The 25,079-nt window shown below is 35.8% G+C and overlaps 1 protein-coding gene across 1 annotated transcript in view; it reads right to left on the bottom strand.

Annotated features, from left to right (window-relative positions):
• The window catches only part of BBS9 (Bardet-Biedl syndrome 9), a 282,925-nt gene that overhangs the window by 117,779 nt on the left and 140,067 nt on the right, over positions 1-25,079 (bottom strand). Inside the window, exon 21 of the mRNA XM_071429624.1 lies at positions 23,385-23,607. Within this exon, the coding sequence (XP_071285725.1) occupies positions 23,385-23,607 (223 nt within the window). The remainder of the gene's footprint in view (positions 1-23,384; positions 23,608-25,079) is intronic.

Here is a 25,079-nt window from a genome sequence, read left to right as displayed (position 1 = left end):
AAAACCATGTTCACTTGAGTTTTCTGTTCTGTTGACAATCTTAGGAAAGTGTACACCAAAAATGCAGTGTAATGCTTTAGAGGTTATTCTCTCTTAAAGAGTTTATGAATTAATTGCACTGATTCTGCTAGTTGCATTTATTCAAGTCCTCTAAATTTTATTAGGATCTTCCCATCAGAAAGTAGCCTGTCTGTTGAAATAAACACTGCATGTAGGTGGTGAAGATAAGTAATGCTATTGCTGTTTTTTAATTGGAAGACAAAGCAACACATTCTATAGAAGAAAACAATACATATTTGAGTGTATTATGAGATCCATGGAACATTTATTCACATACCAGCCCCGGCTTAGAGGCCATCATTTGAATAGACACATTCCAGGAATGCAAACACATTTCCATTTCAGAGTTTGAAGAGAAAGAGGGAGAAGAATTATGAAGAAGGGGAAAAAATAAGGGGGAGAGAAAGAGGGGGTTGAGGGACTAAGACAGAAGGGAGGGCAGGGAGGAAGGGGAAGGGAAGGCAGGGAAAAAGGTGTGTTTGTTTGTTTGTTCTTCCTAAATAGGTGCCTGGTAAAAAACAGTGGTACATGTCTAATAGCAAACAGTCCAGGTTTAGTTTGGATATTCACTTGCAGAATGTAGAGTCACTAAATAATCAGTTATAGATTTCAGAACTTATCACTTAAGTCTAACAGTGGCTACAATCCTGCAGTCAAACAACTCCATTGTTTTCTGTGTGCTTTGACACAACCAAATTCAACAAAATGATGGGAAAATATTTCTGTACTACATTCCAGTAGAACAAATTAGGGGAAAAAAGTTATACTAAGAATATGTAGTCCACAGTTATAGAAAATCACCAAAATCTATTTTCAATAGAAGCACACAAAGACATACTAAACTGTTGTTCTGATTTACTCATGTTTTACTGAAATGCTTCTTAACAAAACCTCCAGTTCTTAAATTCCATAGTTGTTTTTCCTATAATGAGTTGTCACGAGTTTCACAGAGAGCTATGCAAAAATAATTCACACCAATTGTGTGGCTTCTGTTTGAGCTTGTAGCCCATTCAAATATTTTGAACATGCCTGAGTTCATAAAACCTTGACTTACAAAGTTCAGGGTAGTTTGGCAGCAGAAGCTCTTTATGGGAGCAACTGTGGTGTTTAAACTGTCAAATAGTCTTGGCCATTCTTCCAGGATGAGGTTCAGTGCATGTGGTATGCAAGTCATAGGAATGGCATTGGGAAACACATTGCTAAGAGCAGATCCAACAGCTGTTTTCATTAAAGACACATTATTGGACATTTGGCCAAGAACACAAGATCAACATTCAGTAGTACCCTTACTAACTCAGGACTGAGAAAGCAGGAACAGTGAACTGAATAAATGCCACCCAATATCTACCAAAGGCACTTGTTACACACTGAGAACAAAGGACAAACGATGACAGTTGTGCTTTGGCTACAAAAGTACATTGTTCCATCCACCCACCTATTCACCTGATGAACACAGGCTGGCTGAAAAACATGGTCTGTGTTCTGATATGTCTTGGGAGAGGCAACTTACTGAATTTTGTAGTGCTTGTAGGGTTTCCATTTGCTTTTACATAACAGAAAAGAAAAATCAGCTTACAAAGGGATTTTTCAAGGGGATTATCAACTCTTGACAAATAACACAACAATAAAAAAAAATCACTATTTTTTCAGAGCACACTGCCTTACAAAACACCTGGTGGTTTTTGTTGCCTGGGTCTCACATCCTCTTCCCTATATTCAGTGTATCACTAAGTATAGCTTTTGTTTATCATAACTGTCTTAGGTTACAAGATGTGACTAGGGGGGTGTATTCTATTGCCATCTGTTAGAGGTGGGACAGTTATCTTCTTAAATGGACAATTTTCTTTATCTCTTCCACAACCAATCCTCCCTTCAGGGAGATATCTTCTGTTAATGGGTGGGCCATGGAGTGTCACTGCATGACTGATAAAATTGCACCATCCCATTGTGAGATGCTCCATCCAGAGGGAGGAGCCAAGCATTCCTACCCAGCTAGAATCTGAGATTTGGAACACCATAGCAGCCTTTCCCCACTGGATTCTCAGAGGAGCAGCTGTTTTCTCCACTGGATTCCCAGAGGAAGACCAGGCCCATCTACATCACCACTGAACCTTCAGAGGAAAATTACACCCTTCTACAGGATCTCTGCTTCAACAGAAGCACATCTGTCACTCCAGGGGGACTGCAGCCACCATTTAACAGGACTGCTACCCACACCCTGACCAACAGGGCATCAGGTTGTATTCTGACCCTGTCAGTGGTTGTCAGGTTTTTTTCTGGTACTATTACACTTGTATTTTAATTTTCCAAGTAAAGAACTGTTATTCCTATTCCCATATCTTTACCTGAGAGCCCCTTAATTTCAAATTTGTAATAATTCAGAGGGAGGGGGGTTGCATTTTCCATTTCAAGGGAGGCTCCTGCTTTCCCTAGCAGACACCTGTCTTTTCAAGCCAAGGCAATAACTAAACATGGCTCTCTTTCAGAATGCTTAAATAAAGCAGTAGCAGAAGTTACAGAATATACTGTCATCAATCTATTCTCAGGACAATATTCTCCATTCAGTAACAAACTAATTTCATGCTACCCTTCTGGGGAGCATCATGGCTTTTGTTTTGGTTTATACAGATAAACTAATTTTGGACACAAATATACATATTTATGTATTTGGATATATTACATATGAAATACATAAAGAAGTTTATACAAAATATTTTTAGTAAGGCTTTTTTTAATCTGTAGAGCCTGCATTGCATTGCTTTGGTAATACACAGTTGTAAAGAGGCTGCTAGACCTTGAGACTTTTATATTAACTTACATCAAAAACTTAAGTAGGTAATGCTCCCTTTGATAAACACTTTCCTTATTATTTTTGCTAAAAGCACAGTTAAAAGAATTTCCAATGCCATTTCTGGTTTCTATCTGCCAATACAAGAGAGAGCACCTCAAAGACAGTGTTTGGAGCAGCTGGGATCTCTGGAGCATGCTTGACAAAAAAACTTTCACAACATTGTCTTTATGTAGTCTCTAACCTTTCTTCAGCATACAGTGAAAGTAAACAGACTAAAACTGACTTTTATAGCCTTGATAACAAACCCTCCTGGCATCCATCATTCTGAAAATTCAGAGAAATATTTTGCTCCTATTCCCATTTAAAACACTTGTATTTCCTGGAGCACGTAGGTGAAATTTTCTTCCAGTTGAAGACTCAGTAATGAAGACACATATACACCATCTACTTGTATGTATGTGCCTACACACACAGATTTTGGACTTACTGGTGAAGGAAGAGCAAGTCCTCATTCCCTGCACTCAGAAGTTGAAGAGACTGTAAATGTCTGTGGCCTGGTTTACAGTATTGTAACCCACAAGTTACAGAAGTGTTCCATCACACAACCATAGTGCAAAGTCCAAGTGAGCAGTCTTTGAGTGATTAAGGGGAACAAATAACTATTTAATCAACAGGGAGTGTACAGTGTATTGGCCTATACAAAACACTTAACAACAGGAGGAAGCTAAAAATGTAGGCCAGTGAAAATGTGATTTTTATCTTAACTGTGAACAAGAAATATAAGACAATGCAATTTGCTGCATGGGGTCTTGTTATGCTGGGGATTTTGGATGTTTGAGGCAGCCTTGAGAGAACAGTAGTAAGACAGAAACAGTTGATGTGGGATCTATGCCTAATCCAGATGAGAAACTGAGTGAAATCAAATAAAAAGCACATGCATGCTAATGCATGATTCTGAGCTAGAGAATACAGGAACAAAACATGCTGAAATAAGATGTAATATCAGATATGCTAAGGATAACAGAAGACAGTGGACTAGCAACTGGGATTAAAATGTAGGTACTGAAGAATGGATGTTGCTCAGAAAAAGTAAATTAAATTGGTAATGTAATAATACTTCATAGCACTATTGTGATGGACTACTGAAAGAGTAGTACACAGAATTGGCCACTTTGGAAGGAATTGTTTACAAATTCATTTTTATTTTTTCATCCCTGAATAGAAACCATGGAGGTGAATTATTCTATTTATGAATAAGACTAAATTACCTTATTCTAACACAGAGATGGAGTTTCTGAACAAGGGGGTTCTTTTCTTCCTTCCTTTCCAACCCCTCCAAATAGAAAATATAGGGGATAGAGGTCAAAACAGATACAGATTTATCTATTAGCATTCTGAAATTATCCAATTATCTCTTATCTAATTATGAATAGTTATCCAATTCCTAGAATATAAATTATTATTCTCTATCCATTTATCTATCTAGTGATGAAATAAACATGGATAAAAGCATCCTCTTTTAAAGTTATTGACATAAACCAAGATCTTTCTGGTGGATTTATAAGACAAACTGTATATAGATACTTTGGGCACTAAAAGTTTAGTAAGGAAAAAAGAGAATTCTCTTTTTTAATAATACTGAAGGTCCCTTCCACAATTGAAAAGCAACTTTTGCTGAAAATTCTTGCTTCTCTGTAAATTATATCAAAGAGAGCATTGTTTTAATTATTGGAAATTTCTACTTTATCAGTTGTACCTAAATATTAGGTTTTTCCATAGTATGTAGAACATGTACATAACGTTGCATTTGTTTAGTAATTAAAAATGTTGTTTTAACATAATTGTCAGCTATTACTTTTAGTCATTGCACTGGGAGTTAAGAATCAATCCAATTTTACCAACCTATCTTTGCTCCAACACTGCAAAAGGAAACATACACTACTTATATTTACTTTATTTTCACTAGCATTTAATACTTCATTCACTATATACTCCACTTAGCAAAAAAATCCAAGTATTATCTGGGGTTAGCTCAACTTTCTACAGCATTAAATCCTCTGGGATTAACTTTAAGAGGAATCAAGAAAAGGCAACTTTGGCTCCACTAAGGATTATAATATCATTTAATTAATTTACTTTATTTGGAGGAAATGAGCACAAAACTGTTCATAATAGTTTAAAATTGCATCTTATCCTATAGACAGAACTTTTTCCTTTGTTTACAGAAGTTCCTATTCAGAAAATTTTACTCCGCAAACTGTAGAATTTTATTCCTTCACTAGTATCACACCTGTACTTGTGCAAATCATGCAATTTTACTAAAGTCACTACCATTCAAATGTTATGAAAGTGATACAACTGAGGGATAAACAACTTTGCATAAACATTTCATGTCATATCTCCTCCTGCAAACATTTTAAGAAGTAGCCAGGAGATTCATGTGCTTCACATGATAAACTTTAAATTAAATCAACTTTACAAAACTGCTAAGTATCTTTTGACCAAACACAAGGTATCTGAAGATCTGAAAAACCATGCTTCCAAAAATCTCTAATGAATGGGGAGAATCCTGGCACTGAACTTTTCAGAGAGGGGGAAGAGATTCAGTTTTACTAATGTCATAAAATGAACTATATTTACTAGAAGATAATGAATAGTTAGGGAGAACTCTGTTCAAATTCAGCTGCTTTTTTTTTTTTGTAAAAGCCAGGTCTGCTTTTATAATAAAAACGCTATGTCTGAAACAAAGTGGCTTTTTATAGGAGAAAGCACAGGATTAACTGTTCTGTTTCATTTTATTTAAAAGCTGACATTGCTGCTACTGTCTAAGGTAATAAATAAAGTAAGTGACTGAGCAAGTGATGCTCTCAGTCTGCTACTTTTATGCCTTATGCTTATTTAATTCTCTAGGTTTTAAGGATCATCTTGTAGCTTGACCAGGATAAGGGCCTACTCATTTTTAAAACACACTATATTTCTGAATGTGACTGGATACCCTGAAATCTGCTTAAGTACAAAGTGAAAATTGTAGGAAAAGAGGAGCCCCTACTTCCCTTCCCCTCCAAATCACATTTTCCTTTGTTTGTACAACATCAGTACATACTAGAGAAGTCTATTTCAACTTAAACATACATTTTGAAATGCTTATTTTAAATAAAAAATTAATTTAGGAATGTCAGGCTCATCTTTGAGGAAAGTATACAAAGCAAGATAAAGACTAAATTATGAAATATACTATTCCAAGTACATTTAAATGTATTGGACAATTAACACAAAACTGGAGAGATCTTATGGCTTGCTTTGCCCAATCACACCAATCAAGAAAAAAAGAGAGGAAACAAGTTTAGAAGTCCTGCCAGGAGTCTGCTCCAGGCCAGGCTGTCCATGGGGTCCCAACCTCCTTTGGGCACATGCACCTCCATGAGCTGCAGGTGGATAATCTGCTACACCATGTACTCTCATGCTGCAGGGGGACAGCCTGCCTCACCACGGTGTTCACCATGGGCTGCAGGGCAATCTCTGCTCCTGTACCTGGAGTACCCACACCACCTCCTTTCTCTGCTGACCTTGGCATCTGCAGAGCTGTTTTTCTCACACATTCTGACTCCTCTCTCCAGCTGCAGTTTAACAGAAGTTTTTCCTCCCTTCTTAAATACACAATCCCAGATGTGCTGCACCACCCCTGATGAGCTGGGTCTGGGCCAGTGATAGGTCTGCCCTGGAGCTGGCTGGCATTGGCTATGTTGGATATGGGGAAAGCTTCAGGCAGCCTCTCAGAGAAGCCACCCCTGCAGCTCCCTGCTACCAAAACACAACCAAGCACTACTGAATACACACTCTTACAGAACTAGACCAAAAGAACATACTAGTTTATCCCTTTTTCCTAGGCTATCATCACTACTTGGTCTAGAAAGTCAAATATTATTTGAAATTGGTTTTTATTGTTTAAAGCCATTCTCAAAGCTAGGATTTTGCAAATGTTGATATGCTTTAAATTATTTGGTGGACTTTATGAAGCTACTGATTAAACTAACACCATGCCTGCTGCTTCTCCTATACTTCAGCAATGTAACTTTTCCTTTACTGGTGCTTTTTATAGTCCATTTTTTCTTTCTTTAAACTCTCTGATTATCTTTAAATGGCACTGACTTACTAGCTATACTTTCTCTACTTGTACATTACTTGAAAGAAACTAACTAGGCCAAATACCTGTATCTGAGTGGCAAACCAAAGACCATCTAAAAACATGGCATCCAAAGACCATCACTGTAGCTTGTTGACTTCATACCTGTGATATGCGATACCAACTTCTTTTCACAGTTCATTAACAGCATAAGCAATCTCTTAGTGCCCACAATTGTGGGATATCTGAAGTCATTCTAAATATTTTAGAATCAAATTTACTACAAACACTATTATCATACATTGTCCTCTTCATGCCATTGGACAGAAGTAGTATTCAATATGAAAAAAGAATTGGGGGTCTTTTGGACTTGATATCAACTTTGACTCCAACAACAGCAAAATTCCTGCAGACCTTGGTAAGATCAGAACACCTGCATGAAAAGCAGTAACTTGATGGGGGACAATTTCTATAAATAAACAAAACCCATCAAAAACCCCACAAACCGCCGCAAACAAAAAAAAAACCCACTAAGTAAACATCATGCTTCCTAATTTCCTTCCATTGAAAGTCTGCATTCATATGAAGAATTTGTTGTACAGCCAAACTTCCTGTGGCATTATGATTCTCTTCATTTTTTCTCAAGATTACTGAACCATGCTAGGTTGTCTCAGCTCCTCCCCATAAAATAAGCTTAATGACCTCAAACACAGAATAAATAAAGGCCAAGGTTACATTTCATTGGTAAAAAAGTGTTCTCTACCCCTTTGCTTTAATTTGATCATGACTACAACACCAAGTGAAGCAGAGCAATGGTAGGCTGCACATTGAAGACTAGTGTGGTAAGGTAGAGTGTAAGACTGCACATTGAAGAGTCAGTGTTCCCTCTGACATGGTTAAAGTACTTCTTGACGCTGTTCTTTTCTGCAACTTCAAGTTTTGAACATGATTTCAAATCCAACAAACAGTTCCCTACAGGCCAATGAACTTTCTTCCTCGTTCAAAATTTATGAAATCAGACAAGTATCTAGAATGCAACACATCCCTCAACATTGAGTATATGACAATAAATTAGACATTTTCAAAGCCTTGAGAAAGGTTATCTTAATTAACTTTAACAGATGAACTCAGTATTAACTTCAAATAAAAGATTATATTCTTGTTATTAAGCACGACATCATTCACATTAAAACACTAGCTATACTTTGTTCATGTATAGAAAAAATATGTTAGAAATGCTAAAAAAGAAACTCCACAGGCTAAATATAGATTTTCCCTTTCCAAGTGACCCAGAAGAAAAAGAAATTGGAAAAGACATTGTCTAGATAATGATTTACCTAAATAGAGTTACTGAAATCCAGCTCCAGTTTCCGTTATATAGCCAAACAGCCTGCAGGTATAATATCTTCAGCTGGCACCAGGCTTAATGCTTCTTTATTGATCTGCTATGGCTTAAGTGCACACATAGGATATGGATTGTTAAATAATTCTTGTTATCTATCACTGATTATGGAAATATAATACATCTTGCAGCAGCATCTGCACTTTCTCTAACACGAAATGCTACTTAAAGCAAACTGTCCATTTTATCCTGTGAACTCTCTAACACTTGTGGGGGTTTTGTGTACCAGTTAAATGCCTGAATTTGTTAAGTACCAATTGCCCAAAAAGCCCTCTCTGTTATAGCCCATAGCATAAGAGATAAAGTATCATTAGATTCTTTGCATTTGATTTGCAACAAATGTAACATATAACTGAAAGTAATAAGTACTTTCAAGTTCTTTCTATTTCCTTCTCTTCCCCAATTGATCCTTACCTTCTTCTCCTTTAAAGATTTTAACAAATTTGTGGGATTTGTTGAAGTCAGTCATTGCAAAGGGTTTGGGACAGCTATTAATACAGCATGCTGAGTGTTTCCTATTTGGTGCTCAGTAGGAATTAAGATAAATAAATCAATGCTTTTTCATATTTTCTTTATACTTTTGTCTCTGTACTTGTCACAGAGACAAGAGTATAGCAGTGCCATCAGAGCTACAAGGAAAAATGAGGCTTCTGCAGTCCTCTAGTTTTTTCCTCCCAACAGAGAATTCTGTAGTTGTGTTTTCCTTTCTACTAACATCAAATTTGCAAAAAGCTAAAAAAAAAAAAAAACCAAAAAAACCTTCTGTACCTTCCCTTTGTCCAAACACTGAAAGAAGACCCACCTGATGTGAATTCAGACTATGAAGGTACTTTTAAAAAGTCCACTTCAGGGTTCACTCTCACGCATTCTGCTAAGTCAGATTACCGAACACAACACAAATGTTAGAACAGTAACAGAGAACTGTCAAATAAACAGGAGAAATCCTGACTAAATTAAGTCAATGGCAAAACTCCCGGTGGCTTCAATGGGGCCAGTATTTCATCCTTATCTTGTTGATCAGAGCAATTATTTCACTGTTCAGAAGGACCAGACTGCTGCACCTGCCAAGAATTTCTTAAAGCAGCCTACCATGGTGAGTTTTAATGGTATATACCACTATAACTATTCCTTTTGCATTCTACTAAGGTAAATTCTTCAACTGACAAAAATGTAACATGATTAACAGCACCCACAACAAAGGTCTTTCCTTTGTATCAGCCAATGTGTCAGACATAATAAAGCTCTCCTTAGCATAACCTTACCACAGGTCTGCAAACAAATGATTATCACTCCCTTAACACCTACTCCCAAACACTGATGGTCAAGCCTGCTAAAGTGGTATACCTGCATTAAATAAGAACTATTTGACCCAGCAAATGAAGTGCTTTCTTGGTTTGGCAATGTGTTACAAAAAATGCTTCCTATTTTACAGTGAATCACAAAGTACACACTGGAAGGAATATCTTTTACATACCATGGACCCAAATTCACAGTAGATTAACTATGAGTAGTATAACTGAACACTTCTTCTATTTCTTCACAGGGTTTACAATATACACTGTAACTACACTAACCAAAATGATGTCATGCAGATACAATCCAATGGCCAGAGAGAATCAACTTATCCACATGAGAATCAATTTCACACTGAGCTAGAAGAAAACCGGTTTTAATGTGCTGCAAAAATGACCAAAACCAAGGCTCTTTTTGAGAGGGACACCAGTATTTTTTATTTAAAAATATTTGAGAAATCTGTTGTAAAATTGTGCCACAAGCATTTTTCCCTTGATAACTAATTAAATGAACTATCCAAGCACAACTGCTTCATTTTTTCTCCTCAGACTAGGATATAATTGCAAAGTATTAATTCTGCCAATACAGTTCCTTTATAGGGAAACATGGCAGATGCTTACTGCCAAAGGCATCATAAGAACTTGTCTTACTTTCAGAAGGACTTTTAATCACAGGAGCATAAGAAAATCCTGTCTGTAAGACATGATATGACCCTTTCTAGATCTTAACATCTTTACTTCATCATATCCGGCTGGAGTCTATTTTACATTACTCCATAGGATCTCCCCCATCTCAACTCAACAACTTCCTGGTAAAATGTAACCATACCCAGGATATCTAACATAATTTACTGCGCTAACTGAAATCTCCTGCCTAACTCCTGTCGCATTGTTCCATGCTTTATTAACAACCTGACTCAAATGAGAACGTCAGTTCATAACTTCATTTAAGCATCTCTGAACAGCAACCTAATACCACTAATGACTACTCTGGTTACAAGAAACCTGCTCCATTTTAGAGAAAATAAAACCAAGTAATTCATATCTATTTAAATAGATTAAGATTGGAAAGTCTGATCATTCAACAAGATTTTACCCTGAAATGTCCTCTACAAATCCCTATATGTAATTCAAGCATCCATTTATTTATAAGCTGGTTTCAAGAATGTCACCAGCAATTATTTTCACTTTAAAACCCCTCAGTTTTGACTGAAAAGTTTATTTGAAAAAAGTGCTAGAAGAAACACATGCCTATCAATACTGATAGAGTTTTAAGATAATTACAAAAGATTTCTCAATGCAGCCATAAAATTTAATATAGTTCAGCACCACATAACTTACATTAAAAAGGTTGTTCATAATATTTATTACCTCTAGCTGCACTATTTCTGCTCACCCATCCATTTGAATTGAGGCATCCTTCATCATCCATATACATCAGACCTTCTCTTTGATCTCTAATGGTAAATTTAAAGGCTGAGTAAATGCTCTTTGAAACACAGAGTGTGGCACAGCTGTTTATTGTTACATAGAAGACAGTAAGTCATTAAAATTGAAACTCAATTAAAACAGTGGAACATCCCCCTAATCATTTCCCAACTTTGAAGTAATACTCTTTTTGGTGATATCTCTAATTTACAGTTAACTAGTTTCTTAAAGTGGAATAAGTCAAGCTTTGGTTAGGGTCAGAATTAATAAAGTACATCTTTCATCAAAAGACAGAGCACTCCTGGCAAAGCACCCTGCTGTGGTATTTGCACTTAGAACATGCAGCAAATACCCACCAGATATGCAGCCTACCATGATAATTGCATGAAACTCATCAAGCCTGCAGTTTTTATCTGTTTGCTGAAGGCTTTCACAATCCTAAAAAGAAAACTTCAGCATTATGTAGCTAAGTACACGTTACTTTTCAATTAGTTCAGTAGCAATATTCTAATTAGTAGAGGGTGAGCTAAGTCTTTGCCTCAAAGTGTAACTGAATGTAAACAAAACCTTAAGGATTCAAGTTTATGAACTCCTTCCTTTTGCATCCTTGTTATCATCAGTCTTTGTGTTTCAGCCAGGACATAATTAGGAAAAAAAAGCATTACTCTTTAAAAATTTTTAAATCTGCCAGAGTCATGAAGCACCGCTTCATGAAGACATTTTCCAGCTCAGATACCAGATCAAATTCTTAGGGATGGGCAAGTCTGAATGAACACAGGGGCAAGGGAAACATGAATTTATGGGCCTTCACTTACCATGTGAACATTAGCTGAACTACTGATACCAGGCTCATGAATAGACATAACAGCTGACTGCTCACAAAAAGCAGAACAGTCCTAAACATGCTCTCATTCTTTAAAAATCCAGAAAAATAAAAAAAAATCTGCAAGTTTAATACTGATGATACACAGCTCTGTAATAATGTCAGGCATTTAGATTCAGGAAGATGCTGCCCTTTTTCACCATAAGAAAAATCCATCAAGACCATGGGGGTGCAATTCACAACATAGCTACTGAGGAACATTGACTGTCATTCACAACCCAAGATGCTGCCTTAAAATGGCACTATTTTCATCCTTTGGCTGATATGCAAGGGTATGAGCAATGCTGGCCGAGGCACTGGCTGTGTCTCATGCTCTCTAAAACCCAGCATGTCCAATCACATCTACCTCCAAGTCTAGGATCCAACCACCCAGAGGCACTGAAAACCATCCTACATAACCAGATGGAGCTGGCTGGGTAACATGTTCCCTGAAGTTCAAGAGCTCTCTCTCAAATTAGTGCAGTTAACCTCAGGGAATAATTCTTTAATTGCAGTGCAGCTTTCCACTGCAGAAAAGAAAAAAAAAAAAGGCAAAAAAAAAAGAAAAACCAAACACCAAAACAAAAAGAGGAATCATTTATTAGCACAGACATCTCTGACTCTCTGAAACTCACAACCCAAGAAAATTTTTGCTGAATTCAAACTGCAGTTTAAAACTTTGTGAACATACAGTTACGCACTTTAAAAACAATCTGCTAGCACAGAGTTTGTCATGCTTAGACTAAGACCCAAGGAAATTTCAGCTTCAAATGTTAAAGTCACCCTTTTACCTAAAGTTAAAAGACCTTTAAAACTATTTTTTTTTTTGTTTCAGAAAAGCACTGGGAACTTTCCTATATGCAACTCAAAACCAGCTGTACTTTGCAAGTAAAAACTTTCCAAGTGCCTGGCTTTCTGCAGATTTTTGGCAAATCTGTTTGAAAAATTGAAAAGTGGGGGCCTGAGCCAAAGCTTACTGAAGTCTGTGGAAAAACTCCCACAGATTTCATCAGGATTTGGATTAGGCTCTGAAAAAGTCTGAAGTAATTGAAAAATCAGTTCTGCATGTATAAAATATGAAATTTTCACTAGGTTTAGATTTATTGGACTCCTTTATGGTAATGTGGAAGAGCAAATACACTGTAAATGGTGTTAGTGATGTACATATAGTTTTACACTGTTAATTCACCACAGAGTTCCGTAGACTCGTACATGTTACTTATACTACATGTACACTACATTCCAACACAATAGAAATGATGAAATCAATCTCACATATACAAACCCCTTCCTTTTAAAGTGACTTAAATATTAAGAAAAAAATAGCATTAATATCTTTCTTGTTCAAGTGGGTTTTTATTTTTTTTTTAACTGAAGACCAAACATTCACTTAATTTTTTTAAACTGAAGATTAAACAGACCTTCAAGAGCTGTAAGACAAATTCAGTGATAACATACATAAAAAAATAATTATGCAAACAACTATCTCATTCTGGTCACACTTGCTTAGGGCAGTTTATAATGATGTAACACCAACAATTTCAGCAAAGGTGCACCTAATTTATGACAGCGTAAGAGAATCAGGTTTACTCAACCTAAATGTGTCAAAAAAGCAAGAATAGCAAATGAAAAATAAATGGATTGTGCTACCTGAAATAATAGTCACAACATATCCTGATGTGTAAGCAGTTGCAACTCTGCTGACTGAAGGATGCTGCTGCCCATCAGAAGAAACTGAACAAGTCACTACACTTGACATATCCTGCTTCGTTCATCTGTATCATCTCTCTGCTTATAACTACTTGTGGATTGATAATTTGCCATGGTTCTACTTGAGGTAGACAACCCCTGTAATTTTTTGGTGGTCTTGTCCAGAAAGGGATTGCAAAGGAAAAGTAATGTCATGCAAACTGCAGAGCTAATTATGGTCTTCAAATGCCTGCAGCTCATGTACAAATACCAGCGCACTTCATCATATAAGCTGCTCTCATAGGCTGTTCTTCAAATATCACAGGAAACAAAAGCTTAAAGGAACCAAGACCTGGTAAGTGGAAATCCAAAGACTAACTAGACATACAAGACTGAATCTTCATTAATATCATACCTTAAATAAAATTATTACGCTACATTATTAAAATTTGGCTTTATTTTTTTTAAATGACAATATTTGTAGCCTCTAAAAATAACTATCCAGATTTTAGCTTTAAATTTTTTTTTACCTGCTATTATTGAATCTTCTGAAATGGAATGTCAGAGACTGTACACTTTTCTCCATTAGCAATATTTTTTCCATAGTTTTGAACAACTACCTTATTAAAGCAGATTTTAGAAGTTTATTTTTGCTTGTGGTCTCTAATGGTTTCAAACAACATAGAAAATAAGGTCCAGTGACAAGCAGGATCATTAGGGGAAATTTTTCAACTGACAATTATTTTCACCAAAAGCTTACCTCAACATTATGAATCATTTGTGACCATTTCTACCTAAGTAGAACATATTAAAATTTAATTTCAACGCAAAGAGCCAGCAATAGAAGTGTGCACACCAAGGCACTAATGTGTTGATCCGAACTCTGCTTAGTTGAGGCAAGTTGGAATTGCAATACTGCCAACTAAATTTCACAGAACCACAAATGAATGAATCCCAGATCTCAAGAGGGATTCCTTTTTTATTCATTATGCATGACATTTTCCTCTTTAAATTATTCATTTTTTAAAAAATGTTATTGCTTTAGCCTTCTTAACCTTTGTACTCCTTTCCCCTGTGGTTTTTGCCAGCTGTAATATCAATTGAGAAGGGGAGATGTTCTAAACAACATAATAAAAACCTTTTCACAACCCTACAAAAAAATGTGTCTTGTTACTCTTCCATCTTATTTTTCCCCTTTTCACAACACTGGGACTTGGATTGCCCTGAGGAAAAAAAAAAAAAGCTTATATTTTCTATCAGTGCTTTCATTTCAATTTAAAAAATATTTGAATGCTTTACCATTATTTATATAATCCCTGAAAATTAACCACTTGGGGAAATATCATTTGAGTCCTGCAGGGTGATGAAAGTTGACCAAGTGAATTAAAATTAAAGACCACCTCAAATATTGTTCCCTACTTTCTTCCCGTGTCTGACATTCAGAGTTCCTTCTTTCAGTGTGCTCACCTGAAACAAGCCAAATGATGCAAGAACAGGCTGCAATGCATTGTTAGGCTCACCACAATCTCTTAATCTGTGTTTTAATAGCAAAACACCCAAAAAAAAGTGCACATAGGAGCTACGACAAGACTGCAAGGCATATTTGAACTCTGTTTATACATGGGTATTACAGTATGACCTTAGGAACATCACTTATCTCCTGCATAGTTCAATTTTCCTTTCCACATAAATAAATGACCAAAGTTACTAAAACAATAGAAATAAAAGTTTTAAAGAGCTAATGAAGTTACAACAGAGAGAAATTACAAAGAGTAAAGATCCACATCAGAGAGCCAAGCAATCAAGTTTCTGGCTCCACTAAACTGTTCTTAAGCTTTTCTTCAGGAGCCACAAAAACTTGTTGCTGTAAGCTCTCCCAAAATTCTCCCTAATGACTTGCTACTCCCCTTCCTTTTCACTAAATCAGCTTTATGGGACAAGGGACATATTTTAGTCTCAAAAATAGAACCCAAACAATTAGTTTAAAATGTTTGATATATTACTATTCACTTATTTCTAGGCTTTTATATCAAGGTAGAACTGTCCATTGTGAACAGCTGATAATTTTCTGAAGAAATTTTTTCAACACAAAGAACTAGAAGTTGAATTAAAGCTGCAGCATTGTATCATGTTCCATTATAGAGTATATCATATCTCATTGTTAGCTCACCCAACACAATTTAACAGGAGCGTATGACAATGCCAAGGGCTGCAAGAGTCAGAGCAACTTCTTTGCTCTTACCATTCTTATGTGATTATCATTGCAATTAGATGGAGAGAAGAAAGTTATGCTTAAATTGGCACAACAGTTCAGCCGTGCAGAGCTGCACAAGTTGGACACAGAAGCACACAATGATTGTACTGTTTATGGATTTAGTCTCTGTTATGCCTTTGTCAAACCTTGTAAAAATCTCTCTGCCTGAGAGATCCTGACTGGTACCACAGGATTTTCCCTGCAGTTACTGCTTTGAGGGCCCCAGATTGACAGCTGACCAGAAAAGAGCTTCCTACCCTTTTGTTGCCACCTCTCCCTGTCAGACTTATTTACTCCCTTGGGTGGTTAGTGGGGGTACTTTCTCCAGCTATCACAGTGCAAGGACTCTGCATGGAGTTGCATGGACATCAAAGGGCACAGGATAGAGAAGGAAACTAGTGAAGCCAAATGTAGAGAGGAGAAATACAGAAAACAATTGAGGAAAACCAGAGGGGGAAAAAAAATGAATCAGAGCCATACAGGTAGCCTTACTTGAAGGAAGAGCTAAAAGGAGAAGACAGCTCACATTTTACTAAATGTATGTTTACTTTGAGGCAGTATGAAAAATACGGGAATTTCAAAAATACTTATAGTGATGATAGATCTGTTTTGGTTTCAATATAAGTAGTACACAACTTTTCAACCTGCAAATATACATTAACTTTCAAAACAGGTAAATAGAAGTTTTGAGCATTTAAGAAAATGAAGAATAATGAATACAATTCTTCAGTAATACATAGCTACACTTTATATACATATATTAAATAAATTTAGCCAGCAAATGTAAAAAAATCTTACTGTCTTTCTATTTAAGTGAGGAGTTCAGTTTTATATTATACATTAAAACAATAATTTTTCACTGACTGCAAACAACCCACTTCCCAGGGAAATCCATAGTTATTTAATTGATCAACCTGTATGATTTTAAGGACGTTAGGAAAGATGAGTTAGTTTGCCTTACAACTGTTAAAGTCACTTAATGTCAATTTCATATTTAAGGGCCTGTGCCAAGAAATCTGTAGGAATTAATTGACACGTTATAATGTGCTTTGGGTAGTAAAAGCCTCCAGGTACATTTAAGAAAAAAGTCCTTAGTAAAGTGATTTTCAATGAGAAATAAGCACTATGACTAAGGTTTAGATTTCCTGAATACAAAGATACTTACCGATGTCCTTTAGACACGGCTGTAAATGCTACTTGAATGGAAGCAGTTAGGGAAGAGTGGAAACAGATGGGGGGCACTATGATAAAGATGGGTAAGATGCTGAATCTAATTTGGTCAATGACCACCAGTTCCAACAGTCAGCACTGACCAGTGCTCAGGTCAACAAAATCCTTTCAAGTACTTTCAACAATCTTTGTGAATACTCTTCCTTACATAGATTTATTAAGCAGTCCTAAAAATCTTTATGAATACCCAATATATTAAAACTAAAATAAGAAAAAAAAATCTAAAAACATTATTTTAAGGGTTACTAAAGGAAAAACAAAAATGTAGTTCAATATTTTATTCCTACAGAAAAAATATGGAAAATATCTTAAGTGAGAATCATACTTCATTATGGACTACAGTCTTCTGCAGAAATAAACAGCACTGGACTTGTGTCACATCAGTGAGAAACAACCTATATTTTTATACACTTTGCACCCAATGAGGGGCTACACAAAACTGACAGTGCATCATAGTCTCAAGCTCACAATATGTAAGCCACAGGAAAAGATCTCAAACCATGTTCTGTCAGCCTCACATGGTTTTTCTAAGTATCTGCTGGTGGCTCAAAAGCATTGTCTGAGCCTCAGGGCCAACTTCTGTATCTGTGCCTTCTTCAGGCTACTTGAAATTCAAACTACATGATTCTAACTCCTCCAGGGGAAAAAAAAGTTGTTGTAATTGCTACCAAGATAACATTACAAACACAGACTGGAACCTGCATGAGTACAATTGGAAGCCACTACAGTTTTCAAGATATTCTTAATTTAAGTCTCTTAAAGCTGGAGGACTTGACTTAGACTGCATGTTCTCTTCCACTAATGACCAACAAAAAATTCATAATTAAGGGTGTAAGAGAGGAATTTGCAACTACAAAAATCCCATTTCTTCAGATCAAACCACTACTAGTCTTTCTTCAGATAAACTCAGTTTATTAAGAACTTGCAGTAATATTTATGTCCAATTCTCATATATAGATTAATATTACTCTCCCAGGATCTCAAATCCACATGTTTTTCCAATTAATACTAACATTCTCCCCAAGTTTAATAGCATGTAAACAGAGAGTTCCATAAGGAATATGACACATTCTGTTTCATCCCAGTTTTCCAGTGAAGAAAACAGCTTTCAAAGGGGCAGTATTCACTCATAAATACCACCACAAGATTTTGAAAACAGGTTTTTATAATCTTATGCAAGGAAAAGAAACCCTAGAAAAATTTGTCTTCTAAAGTATGAATATAGATTCTGGATGCATATATATACTTAATGTGGTAAAGCTTTAAAGCTTGCATTTACCCATTCATAATCTAAATGGTAGAACCATTATTATACAAAATAAAATTATAATGAACTTGATAAATTAAAAACCTAGGAAAAAAAAGTGTCTAGTCAAGTAAACACCACCATGCTGATTCTGTATAAATACAGAATGGGAAACATCTGGTTAGGAAACAAATTTGTAGAAAAGGGTCTTGAAATTAAAATAGAGCAGAGTGCAGTATGATATACTTCCTGCACAGACTAAAGGAAAAGTATTCCACTTTGGTAAACAAAGAGCAAGACAAAATCATTCATAAAAAGAACGCTAGCATTTTGTCACAATTAGCATAAAAGAAAAGTTACTAGAGGAATGGACTAAAAGCATTCCAAATTTTCAAACAATTAAAGAACATCGTTAACTGCCAGCTCCACTTTCAATATTCACAATAAAACACTCTGATTTGCAGGAAAAATCGTACATATCAAACATTAGGAAAACCTTCCAACAATGACACTAAACTATTTTAACAGCTATCGAGATATTGTTCAAGGTGTTTATGAGTTCAGATAAACTCTGTCATTGATGTTCTGAATTCCTTAACCCCATTGCAACACAAAGTGAAAACTAGATGAGCAGTCATCTCACCTTCTAGCTCTAACTTTATATAACTTTCAAATATTACACTTACACAAAACTATTTATAAGTCCTATTTCAAAATATTCATCCTTTTCCTTATAATTTCATTTCTAAGGATTTAGTCATCTGGGCAGATTACAGTCTTTGGTATTCCACAAATTTCAGTGATGGAGACCAGTAATTGACTTTCTGGTTAAATAACATTTTTTTCTACTGCTCCAGTTATACTTAACTATGTGAGTAAATCATGCTAAAACACAGTACAATGATGTCCTAACAAAGCCAAGAGATAAAAAATACTGGAGTTAAAAAAAAAAAAACAAACAAGGCAGAAGAAAAAGTACGCTCTAAAGAAAAACAATTCCTTATTTAAATTTAAAACTCCTTGCTTGAACAAAGCCTTGAACTGATACAGGCAGTATTTGCACATCTCATTTATTATAGGAAAAGCAGGATAGCATTCTAGTCAAAGATTAACTGAGCTTCCCAAAATATGGGTAAAGCAATACTGTAAACAGGCCTCCAATCAGACTGACATCTAAATAAGTCTTCAAACACCCACACTTGATACTCATCAAGGTTTTAAAAGCAATCCTGCACAACACACAGATATTATAAGAAACCATTAAAAGCTTCAGAATTAACTCACTGCAGGTCATCAGGATTTATGCTATAAATTCTCACACCCATTAAACTCAATACATGACAATGTGGGTGGTCTACAGCACCTTTCCAAGCACTTCCCTGGCATTCACCCACACTTGGGGTTGGCACCAGGCCCTTAACCCCTCACCATTCCTCTCATCCAGCTGTTTATGCACTGCCAAAGGCAACACAGTACATGATATAGCCCGATGTGGTTTACAGCTATAATCATATTTAGCCAATGATTCTGATTAAATTTTAATCACCCGTATAAGAACATCTTACATACTGGGAAACTATCACGTCCCTCCTGAAATTTCTCTTTATTTTTCCCTCAGAAGAAACAAAACTGAACTTATTCAATTTAAGGTTTTCCTTAAATTGTGCTCCCCATGAATTCTACTCATGAAGAACAGAAAGAAATAATCATATCTCCTCATTAAAAGTCATATGACTACAACCCAAAGTTGGAATTCACCTTTAGGGGAAACATATTGCTGCCTTTTTCTCAGTTCATGGCCCAATATAACCCCACAAGTCTATCCTATGGCAATAGTGCTTATGGAATTATTTCTCAAATTTTAGTTTGTCAGATTGTTCCTTGCTAGAGTCCTCGGCGCTTGCTTCAACTGAAAATTGTCTTAACTTTAGATCCTCCTCTAATTTATCAAGATCAGAATTATTGCTCTCTCAATATGCCTCAAACTACTACAAGCTTGTTGCAAAGCCACAATTTTAACATTTGTGCTCATATTCCATCAATGAAACTATTAAAGAAAATAGTGAACAAAACCAGACCGAGGAGAGACCATGATCTACCTCTAACATATACTCTTGGATTAACTACAAATATTGACAAACACTTTGGAAGACATCTTTCAAATAGTTACACACTTCAAGATAATCATCAGCTTTTTAATGTGGCTTCAGGCAATTTCTCTAGATTTCAGGGTACACCATCTTGAACGTATTAAATATAACTTCTAGAAATTGAGCCTACTGCTACAGTGCTGCAATACTAGAATGGTCCTAGGCACTTTAAAAGAAATTTTTTTAAGTTGATTACTATGGAGAAAGGGATTTTCATCATTAAGAAAAAATGGGCTTAAGAAAAAGTGGTATTGAACAAAATTCTCAAGCCAATGCTCACGACCCTACTGAATAATTATGGGACCACCTTTGGCTTGGAGCTTAAACATCCTGAAGAACTTTCCCCTACATTACCATCCAGTACTGCACCATAAAGCCTCAGATACCAATACAATTCTCTGTCTCCCTCTCCACATATGGTTCTACCTTGTTCTCCTGTACCTATTCCAGTTCTCTCCTTTAAGGGCTGGGGAAAAGGAGTTTCTCTATTTTCTAGGCATTATCAAAGAGCTCTTAACAGCACAGATATTTTGTGTACTGGTTTCCCTTTATAATAAGACACCATTCTCAATTTCTTCCACGTGTAGAGACAACAGGTGCTTTTAGCTAGACTCAACAGTAAGCCAAATTTTTTTGATTATCCCCACTAACAGCACTGTTTTCATATTGAAGAGTGGTCTTGAGCACAGGAATTAATTTCTTTTAGTAAGTCTAACCAGGCAAATGAATTCCAGGAATGTACCTAGAGCACTCCAACTGCTAATGAAGAACCAGTACCAGCACAGAGCTAGTTCTGAAACAAATACAAGATACAAATCACATTGCCAGCCTCAACTCCTTCTGCCTACAGATCTGCTTCTAACAGACCACATTACTTGCCAAGGTAGAGATGGCCAGAGAAAACCTGAACAGGTGACAAGACAAACATGTTTAAAAAGTGTCAGTAAAACCTTTATTCTCACAAAGAAGTTCTAAGTTTTCTCAGTCTGTTCAAAGACAAACACAGTTTCAAATCACACAGCAAATCCTGCTGGAGGATAGCTATTTAAATACTATGCTATTCTGAGTGTTTGACAGCAGTATTTCTCTCTAATGAACTTCTCATTAATTAAGATAACATTTTTTAGTTTCAACCTCTTTCAAAAATTATATTCTCTCAACAGTTAATGAGTAAATGCAAAGAATATCAAGAGCAATATTTCTTCTAATTTGTTTATAATAGTTACAAATTTTTCTCCTTTCCTAACAGACTCATAATCCAATTGCATAGTTCTTTGAACTCATTAGTCAACTAAATAGGAAGAAGTGAATTTCTTTATTAAATCAATTCACCTTATTAGCTTAGGTGGAAAAAGTTGAACTGCAGCTACTCACACCTTTTCAAAATTCTTAGAAGAGAAAACAATGGTTATATAATCAAAGTGCAACACATTAAATGCCCTTTGCACATATTTTAGTCTTGCAAAGAAATACTAGCAGAAATGTGTAAAGCCAATATGACACTTAGTTATTATGCCTCACTTCCTTACTTCACATGACTATGAGTCTGGTTCCAGATATGACAACAGTATAACACTAAAGTAAATTAATATATGTTGATAGAATTTCTACCACTGCGTAGTCTGCAGCTGTTTTACCAGATCATTTATAGTGGCACATGCAAAGGAGGGCTGCACATAACAAGGACTTTTGAGTTGTTGAAACATCGTACAGACCATTCATATTATATTAAACAAGAATTTAATTATTCTTCATAATGTAAGAAAGCAAAATACTGATAATCAAGATACTGCCCTAACATAATTCCAATCTTTATCAATAACAATATCCATATAGCCAACAAAACAAACTCCTAGGTTTAAGCATGATGCATATATAAAATACAAACTTTTCCTTACATATGTGAAGACTGCTGTAGGAGAAGGAAGGCACCGAGGTCAAAGACCATAGTGATATTACGGTTTTGGAGATTATGAAGCTGAACAAGCAGCCAATCCAGATCTGGAGCAGTAAGATAGGGAAAAAAAAATACCTGTTTCCAAGTCACCAGGAGCATCTAATGTTTACTAAGTCTATCTATCTCACTGGAGGAAAACAGCAGGAAGAAAATGTCTTGCAACAATATAAAGATGCTAAACTCCAGACTCTACAGAAAAAGTATAACTCTGCTCCCACTACAACTAAAAAGTCAGAAAACAGAAAAGGACATTAATAAAATTTCCTTTAAAAATAGTAATTCCTTGACAGTCACGTTAAATTATTGTGAAATCTTGCTCACATTCTTATTCTATATAGGAAATAATACATACTCAAATTAGTTCCATCTTCAATTTCATGCTTTCTATGAGATACCACCCAGTTAACTAGTACTTTCTAAAGTTACAGATTTTTAATTTAGTGTTATTACTACTTCATTATTTATCATATGGATATGCCATAAAGCCACTAATACAAATATATTAATTTCTTTACCAAGAAAACAGGACTTTTCACTCCTCCTTTTCCATCACATTAGAAACATACACATACAGATACACATGCACACATCCAATTGAAAAGTGCAAAGAAATAAGTGATAAGAATTTTCAGTATAACAGTGACCATCTGTGTTTCATTTGCTGCATTACTCTGCATACTTTGTAAGAGCAACAGTAAGCATTGAATAGAATGAGAAAACTTCAAACCTGAAATTATCGTATTACCTAAGTCATTCTACTTGTCAGTGACACCAACAGGGTTTGGTTCCCACAACCAATGGAAAACAAACTGCCAAGAAAATAAAATGTGCAAAATTTTTAGCTTTAATATGCAAATAAGTACTTTGGATTCTGAACATTCACGAACTTCATGTCTTTACCTGGCATAGCAGCAGCTGAGTGAGTGGCCGAGTCCATACTCAGTGAAAGGCGACCGCCTTTGGCCAATCTATCACAGAAGAGGGTGATGTTTTTCTTCAGTCTGCTGGTATCTTTGGGCATGGACAACTGGCTGCTGAGAGTCAGGGCCTGCTCCTTGGAGCTCTTTGATAAACAAGTTCTTAATAAGTAAGAGACTGCAGCATCCACAGTTTCTTCCCAACCCTGCATTAGAGAAAAGGAAATTAAATAAAATTAGGTGAACTGCAATATGATATATCATATTAAAAATAAGGTAACAAATCATGGACCGAGAATTTTCAAACTAAACTGGTACATAAAATATGGCTTTGGGGCTAATGACTGTCATGAAAACCCAACTTCAACTTGTACAAGCAAAAGTTGAAAAAATAAACTTGTTCCAATATTGAGGTCAGAGAAATCAAATTTCATTAGTAACAATGTATGGACAGTATGTGATATAAAAGCTAAATTCAGTTGTTGCATTAATAACTGAAAACTAGAAGTTCCTGGTTGTGACATTTGAAATTAAGAACAGAATGGAGATGTAAATAAAAGCATAATACATAGTATATAATATTAGGATGATGAGACATCAAGGCCAGGAAAAAAAAATACATATCCAATTATACGTTCCTTGGAATCACAAAGAGTTGCATAATATGCCATAGCAGAGAACATCATGACTGCAACACAAAGGTATAGATATTCAGTACCCATTTATCAGATCAATTAACCCGAAGTTATGAGCACACATGTCAGTGCTGTGATGAACAGGGACTTTGATTTCAGCAGAGTGTCAAGCTGTAAATATTTATGAAAAGACCAGCTTAGTAATCACTTCCAGTTAAAACAAACAAATTACACTCAGAAAAAGCAAGTAAGTTTCTTTTCAAAAAGCACCTTGAATAGCACATTTAAAAGTTAGCTTTGAATCTGTAATCTATACTGGGGTTTTATACAAATAAATCAAAGGCATTCCTTTAAGTAAGAATTCTGGATAGAAGTCTTACTATTTGTGACAAGGTTATTAGGTTAATGCATAAAATCTAATACATTATATCTATCTCATTTTTGCAGTATGACACACAGAATGACTCCTCTTGATGTATTCTGGAATCTTAAATTACACTCTGATGAGCCTATGTGATTAATCCACAGCATCTATAATTAATGAATTGCAAGACAGTCACAAAGCTTTCTCATGTCTTTTCATTACAATCTTACAGAGCTTGGATAGAGTTAGCAACTAATACAAAGGGCTTGGTGGCCTGCTAACTTCATGACTCACAACATCTCTTAGTATTCAGCCACCTGTAAGCAAGTTCCATGTATGTGCTGCCTACATGCACAGGAAAGTATATTTAACCACTGCAGTATTAGTGTCTGCTCTCTCAATGCTCCTGATTGGCTGTGACTTATTTTGGCAAGTTAAGTGACTTTAGAAATTCTGACATGACAATCTGGAATCACCCAGCTCTACTTGCTGCTAAACTAGCAGAAGCTAACACCAAGCTTGCTCTTTATGAGGCGAGTACTCAGAAAAGAAAACTCAGAATCTTCTAGTTTCTAAGCTCTTTCTCATGATGTGCTCTACTTGATTGAAAAAGCTAAGCTGAACAGCAAAATTGCCTACATACACGAATTTCCATGACTCAGTAAGAGTAATGTTTGAA

Source organism: Agelaius tricolor, unplaced genomic scaffold (assembly GCF_023055355.1).
Source record: "Agelaius tricolor isolate 1412-34295 unplaced genomic scaffold, bAgeTri1.0.p SCAF_6, whole genome shotgun sequence".
Taxonomy (NCBI): Eukaryota; Metazoa; Chordata; class Aves; order Passeriformes; family Icteridae; genus Agelaius; species Agelaius tricolor.
This window is presented reverse-complemented; position numbering and strand designations above follow the sequence as displayed.